Source organism: Engraulis encrasicolus, chromosome 21 (genome assembly GCF_034702125.1).
Source record: "Engraulis encrasicolus isolate BLACKSEA-1 chromosome 21, IST_EnEncr_1.0, whole genome shotgun sequence".
Taxonomy (NCBI): domain Eukaryota; kingdom Metazoa; phylum Chordata; class Actinopteri; order Clupeiformes; family Engraulidae; genus Engraulis; species Engraulis encrasicolus.
The window spans coordinates 22,436,755-22,444,254 of record NC_085877.1 but is presented as its reverse complement, the minus strand read 5'-3'; the positions used below and the strand labels follow the sequence as shown (position 1 = coordinate 22,444,254).

Sequence of the window (7,500 nt, the reverse complement as noted above, 5' to 3'; positions counted from 1 at the left end):
TTAAGTCTTTATAATGCTTTTTTGCATCCATTATTCTAAAGTGTTACCACACATTTGTATTACACACTCTGATGCGCACATACAGTGATAAAAGAGGCTGTGTGTGTGTGCGTGTGTGTGTGCGTGTGTGCATGTGCGTGTGTGTGTATGCGCGTGTGTGCGTGTGCGTGTGCGCGTGCGTGTCTATTTTTATCCATGGGGCTGCTGTGTGAAATATCTCTCTCTCTCTCTCTCTCTCTCTCTCTCTCTCTCTCTCTCTCTCTCTCTCTCTCTCTCTCTCTCTCTCTCTCTGTCTCTCTCTCTCCCCCTCTCTCTCTCTCTTTCTCTCTTTTCTCCCTCCGCTTCTTCTTGCTGCTTCCTGCATCAGAACGTTTTGCATCTCATTAGTTTTATTTAGGGATGGGATGTAATGTTGTTGTTTTTTTCATCCCTCCCTGCACCCCATCCTGCTCGCTGCTCTTTCTCGCCCAGCTGTCTTCTCAGTGGGAGAATAATTGGCTCCGTATTGAAATGAGGCAGTTTGACGTTGCTTTGCAAGGATGCCCTGAGCTTTTTGATTTGTGTGTCCGTGTGTGTGTCCGTTTGTGTGTGTGTGTGTGTGTGCGCGTGCGTGCGTGCATGCGTACATGCGTGTGTGTGTGTTGCATGTGTGTGCACGTACGTGTGCTCATGTGTGCATGTGTGCATACACATGTGGATGTGTGTGTATGTGCGTGTGTGTATGTATTCTGATGTGGGTGTGTGCATGCGTGTGCATACATTTCTGCCTTCCTGATGTTGCACTTCATCATACTAAAATGTAAAAAATGACCTTGGTTTCTTTCCTCGTCGTCACACATAAAAAAGCAATCTTCTCAGGTCAATCAACCTGATCCATTTGAAAGAAAATGCAAAATCTAGTGACATGCTGCTTTTACTGTCAAAACAAGTCCCCCAGCTAGAGTTGCCACATCCGAGTTGGAAAAAAAACGGAGCACATTGACGCAGAATTACGAAACATCATTGATGTGTGTTTATTTCAATGGGGTTATATGAGGAAGTGCATTATAGAAAAATTAGGACAGTTACCGTAATTCCATTTTCCTGGACAGACCATAACAAACCGGGACAATCATGGAAAAACCTGGACGTGTGGCAACACTACCCCCAGCTGAAGTAGGCGGTTTGTTTTGGGAGGCCTGGCTGGACAGCATCAGCATCAGCATCACAAAACATTGGCATAGAACAAACACAAGCTGACTTCATATTATGACATAATATTTTAATTTTAGACTTTCAACACCATATGAAGCATAAGCACAATTGGACAGACCAATCGTACGCATGTACAGTACCTTGGAAGGCCACATTGGATTCCGACAACCACCAGACACACCACCAGGCAATATTTCTTATTTATGATTAATTGTAAGGCACTTTTCCTGCCTGACAGCGGCTCAAACCTTCTAAATCACTGGTCTTCAATTATTTTTCCCCAAGGGCCAAATTATGTAACGCAAATGAGGCTGAGGGCCAAGCAAATCAGCCGAGGGTATGGCCACATATGGCATAGGCTACATATACGTATGTTTTCATTTATTCCAACCTCATGGCGGGCCAGATGTTTTCCATGCCCGGGCCAGATCTGGAGCGTGGGCCGCCATTACAGCAGGTTAACAATCCACATTATTACATCATTTAGGCCTACTGTAAGACTGGCTAGTATGCCTATCGATTACTACTAAGCAAGATGAGTCAATGGTGTTGACTTGGTTTGGCTTGATGTCTGAAACTTGCTGGCCTTCACAGAAGAGTGATTGAGAGATCGGAGTGATAGATGGAGTGATGGATGGAGTGATACATGGTGAGATGGATGAAGTGATGGATGGAGTGCGTTAGAGAGTGAGTGACGGATGATGGAGGGAGAAGTGTATAGAGCAGGGGGAGGGTCGCATCACAGCAGTGATTGCATTGGAAATAGCTGCTGTCCCCGTTTCCGGCAGCCTGTCGGCATTCTCTGGCTCTCACACACACACACACACACACACCCACGCTGCATGGGGACTGGCATAAATTGGGTCACCATCGAAACACCTCCTTCTCATCTCCTCTTTTTTTAATGCACTCGTTTTATATTTGCACATGGTGGAATCTACATTACATTACAGTGTACATTAAAGTACACTTAGCTGACTAATTTATCAAAGCGGCTAACAGATATTACAGGGTATGGGTTACAGTCCCTGGAGCAGTGTGCAGATAGGTGCCTTGCTCCTGGGCACTTCAGCTATGGAGGAAAGAAGGGATTGGGAAGAGTGGGTATTGAACCTGCAACCCTGTGATCTACAGTCCAATTCCTTAACCATTACACCACTGTGATTGCCCTAAACTAGACTTTAGATGTAATGTGCAGTGAGCAATATGTTTTAATATAATTAGTCTCTGATTTGTCCTCTGTAGTTAAGGCTTGTATGTAATGTACTGTAAGCTCATCAAATGTATGTAAGCTCATCAAATACCTTATTGTGTTTTTTTATGCAGTATGATAATTCCAGCAAATACCAGTAGTTCAAGATTTGTCCAGTGCTGACGTGGGTTGAGTTTGAAAGAGTATTGTTATGATGTTTTGCATGTTGTTACTTTGATGAGTAGTTAATTTGTTCAATCTCTCTGCATGATATGACAGTAATTCATGAGATCAAGCTCTAGAAAGAAAGATAAAAGGGAAAGAAAGAAAGAGGCAATATTCTCTCTTTCTTTCTGGTCAACAGTCCCTACCACTTTGTTATGCAACCCAGTTAAAAGCAGTGGCTGCACAATGCACTGGAGAAAAGCCTAGCCATAGTCTTGCCATAGTGTGGCAGAGGTCAATCGTCCCAACAAAAGACCATCTCGTTGCTCCATTCAGGATTTACACATAAAAGAGAGGCAATCTGATTGGATGATATTGGGGGGAGATTGCCGGCAACACCAGGATTAATATCTGAGTGGAAGACTGAGTGCTGCTAAGATGACACTATCCATACACGATTGGTTCACTACTATGACAATAGCAACTGTATCTATGATGGGATTGGCTGGAGTTGCATCTGTCCTCCAGAAGGAGGGCAGGTGATTGGACAGAAATCCTGGTGTGCTGCTCTTTTGTAGACTTGCGATTGGACAGATCTTGATAAATAGAGCTGCTCTTTCCTATGGAATGGGACTTATCCCCTGGAGGTGAGGAGCTCAATGGGGAGATGAGTGATGAATATCTAGAGGCAGGAGGATTATTGAAGGAGAAAAAAGGTCTCTTTGGTCTCAATCGAAAATCTACTGAGAAGATTATCGTTGGTGCTGCTCTTGAGGCTAGTCTTATTTCCCCAGGGCCCAGGCAGAGGAGTGCTTTCCTAATCATCATCTTCTGGCCTTCATCCATCATCCAGCGACCACCCATTCCATTTTTCTTCTTCTTAGACAGCTTCCCACTGATCCTACCATGTATTTCTCTTTACCCCCCACCTCTCTCTCTCTATTTTCCCCCCACTTTGTTGTTTGCTTTCTTTCTTTCTTTCTTTCTTTCTTTCTTTCTTTCTTTCTTTCTTTCTTTCTTTCTTTCTTTCTTTCTTTCTTTTTTCATCCCTCTCTGTCTTCTATTTTCTTTCTGCCATTGCCTGCCACTCTACGAATCTGTCACGTCCACTCATCTGGAATGCAGTAGAAATCAATAGAATACACACTCTGCCTGTCTGTCTGCCTCTCTGTCTGTCTGTCTGCCTCTCTCCCTGTCTGTCTGTATTTCTGTCTAGGCCTACACAATTGCTTTGGGCTATTTGTGTTTGTTTGTTTGTTTGTTTATTTCTTCATTTCATATTTAAAAAAACCCAAACATATTTACTTATTTTGCCTTTCAAACATGGAGCCAACAACCTCCTTTGCCTGTGAGCCCCTGTGTAATAGGTGGGAATTGGAAGGCGAAATTGCGTTAGCCCCTGGACGGGCCTGTCGAATGGGTGGGCAAACGGGTCAGTTCTCCTGGGCCCACAAATCGTGTGGGCCCCGGCATCAGGTCTCCATTACAGTTTATGTCTTGAAAGAGGGGCACTGTCAGATGATTTTGTCCTCCTGGGCCCGGCAAAAACTGTTAGCGGCACATGGGCTCTGTAATGGGGTGGGTGTAGTTGGGTTGGGGGGTTATATTGTGCATGGACCCCTGCTAATCTCAGGTTATTAATGTTTGATAAATGCCATTAGCATGACTGTCACTCACTTCCCAGGGAAGAGCTGGATCACTGAACGCAGAGAGGAATACAGGGAACATGGAAGATAGATAGATAGATAGATAGATAGATAGATAGATAGATAGATAGATAGATAGATAGATAGATAGATAGATAGATAGATAGATAGATAGATAGATGGACAACATTAAAGAAGAACATGTTTTTACTTCGTCCCCTGGACTGCCCTCTAGAGCACGGTGTCATTGAGGACTTAGCCTGGCAGTGTGTGTCTGACAATTCTGCAGCAATGTGAGGGGTGTACTACTCACTTCTGTGACACTCCGTACATGGTCAAAGCAGCTTTGAATTTGAGACATCATGACACATCAGAGATGGATAAACAGAGACGGATACTTTCTGATTATGAAAAGAAGACAAAAGCAAAGCCATTGCAAGTCAATATGATCGAAACATGTCAAGAACAATCACACCATATCGGATAGACACTGCCAGATTTAGTCCTCAATGTTGACACCCTGTTCTCTAGAGATGTCATGTAGGAATGTGCCAGTGAAAGAATTGAAAAATTAACGTATGAGTAGGTCCCCCAAGGGCAGTACTATGAACACAAACCAGGATTTCCCCCTGCACTTTAGGCCTTTACTGAAGGCAGTCACAAATCTTCAGAGGTGTTTTTCATGGCTGAAGGATATTCCTTTGTCAGTCTTCATAAAAATCACAGAGCAGGAACAAGTTCAGGAGAGGTTATAGCAGAGGACATGCGTCAACTAACAAGAACGACTTTAATTTTTCACAACATGCCCTTTCTTTCAATGACAGTGTGTCAGAACTCAAGTTTTTAAACATGAATTAAGAAATAGTTGGAGTGAATTATGCACACGAGTTGGGTCTCGCTGACAGGATGTGAAATATTAAGCATGTAAGTACTTCATGACTGACTCTCATGTTGTTACTATGTGCCCTGGACTAAACTCTAGTCAAGTCAAGAGTACTTTATTGTCAAAAATCTATGTAACAGGGATAGCACAGTTTAAATAAGACATTGACAATAATCTCTCTCTCTCTCTCTCTCTCTCTCTCTCTCTCTCTCTCTCTCTCTCTCTCTCTCTCTCTCTCTCTCTCTCTCTCTCTCTCTCTCTCTCTCTCTCTCTCTCTCTCGCACATGCATACAACACACACACACACACACACACACACCAGGGCTTGACACTAACTTTTTCGCTTGCCTACCACTGTGGCTAGTGGCTCTCCCGAGTCACTAGCCATCCAGCTATTCAACTAGCCACAAATGTGAAATTATTATTTTTTTCTTATTCATGACACTGTTGACTGACATCTGACCTCAGAAGCTGAGGTGTTAAAGCAATCAGATGAGTGCAAATCAAGCAAATAGAAACTGAGTAACTGATCCTTTTCTTGAACTTAAATAGAAACAATTGATACACAAGGCGTAAAATGCAGAATATATGCTAATTCTGATATGTCATACCATAGAATAAGCTACCTGCCAAATTGGCTAGTGACACTGAAATTGTTACCAGCCACAGTCAAGTTTTACCAGCATTTGGCCGGTTCGCTGGTGCCAGTATCAAGCCCTGACACACACACACACACACACACACACACACACACACACACACACACACACACACACACACACACACACACACACACACACACACATACGAGTTGTTCTCTTCTCCCATGCTGTCTGAATTATTGACTCTGATCTGCAGAATTACACACAGCACTCCCGTTGTTTACACTCATTCTCATTGGATCAATTAAATATGTAAACTGAAACAACAACAACAAGAACAAATAAGCTTGCAACACCATGCTCCCGTTTCTCTTGCACTATGCATATGACATTTCGGACAGCATGCCCTTCATCAGATCTCCCCATACATAATCTGTAATTGGAAGAGAAAGGCGAGTCTGGTGTTGCAAACTTTATTTTTTATTTTGTTTTTTTCAGTTTAATTTACTTAGTCCAGCACCCAGTGGTATTGAGACGGATATGGATGTTTTTTTCTATTTTTTTCCTTTCTTAGCTCAATTAAATATGTATTCATGACCTGCTGCCTTATCTCCAAGTCTTCTCTTCCTGTTCATTGTGCTGGTAAGAAGGCCTCAGGACAAGAAATATATGAATTATGAAATGTTTCGCTTTTCTGTTGTTTTTTCAGTATTGTACAGTTCAGTTAGTTGTGTTGTGTAGTTTTATGCTTTGGCACCAAGAATGTGTAGATAAGTTCTAACTTGTAAGCAGTTTGTGAATTCTCATGCTTTATTTGTTACCTAAACATACACCATTGTAGGAAAGTGGGAACTACAGAATTGTTGAGTTCCGGTAAAATCTGAGTTCTGGTTGACTTTGTAACCTGATTGGTTGAAAATGGTGGCATCCGCATATCGGGTCCTTTTATCAGTTCTCGTCGCCATTGTTAGTGCCTTTTTAGTGCCTTTTTGTAACATAAATGTGTATTTTTCTGTGTGAAAAGTGCGTTTTTTGAGTGTGGGTTCAACTTTCTGACGGCAGCTTGTGTCCCTGTGTCCTCCTGTCCTCCCTGTGCCTATTTGTAATATAAATGTGTATTTTTCTGTGTGAAAAGTGCGTTTTTTGAGTGTGGTCAGGGTTCATGTTTTTGACGGCAGCTTGTGTCCCTGTGTCTTCCTGTCTTCCAGACCACCAGAAGCTGGAGAGGGAGGCACGCATCTGCCGCTTGCTCAAGCACAACAACATCGGTGAGTCCTGCTGTCGCTCTCATGCACATGCATGTATTTAATGCACATGCACGTGTACACGCGCTCACACACACACATGCACGCATATACACACGTAGTCACGGACACATGCATGTACACGCGCGCACACACACACACACACACACACACACACACACACACACACACACACACACACACACACACACACACACACACACACACACACACACACACACACACACACACACACACACACACACATGAATGCATATACACGCACGCACGCACGCACACATTCTCTGAAAATCTGACACACAGAAAACACACACACAGATCTGCCGGCACTCTTATGCACATGCATGTACATGTAGGTATTAAATGCACATGTACATGCACGCGCACACACATGCACACATGCACTCATATACATACACGCACGCCCAAACACATGCAAACACACACACATGCAGAAATCTGAGACACACACAGTGCTGTCGCTCTGATGCACATGTTTTAAATGCACATGTACATGCGCACGCACACATACACACATGAACGCATATACATA

General features: G+C 43.2%; 1 protein-coding gene across 9 annotated transcripts in view; it reads left to right on the top strand.

The window, feature by feature from the left end:
- The window catches only part of camk2d1 (calcium/calmodulin-dependent protein kinase (CaM kinase) II delta 1), a 138,365-nt gene that overhangs the window by 57,046 nt on the left and 73,819 nt on the right, over nt 1-7,500 (top strand). For all 9 annotated transcript variants that reach the window (XM_063186416.1, XM_063186413.1, XM_063186415.1 and 6 more), the window contains exon 3: nt 6,891-6,950. In XM_063186416.1, the coding sequence (XP_063042486.1) occupies nt 6,891-6,950 (60 nt within the window). The remainder of the gene's footprint in view (nt 1-6,890; nt 6,951-7,500) is intronic.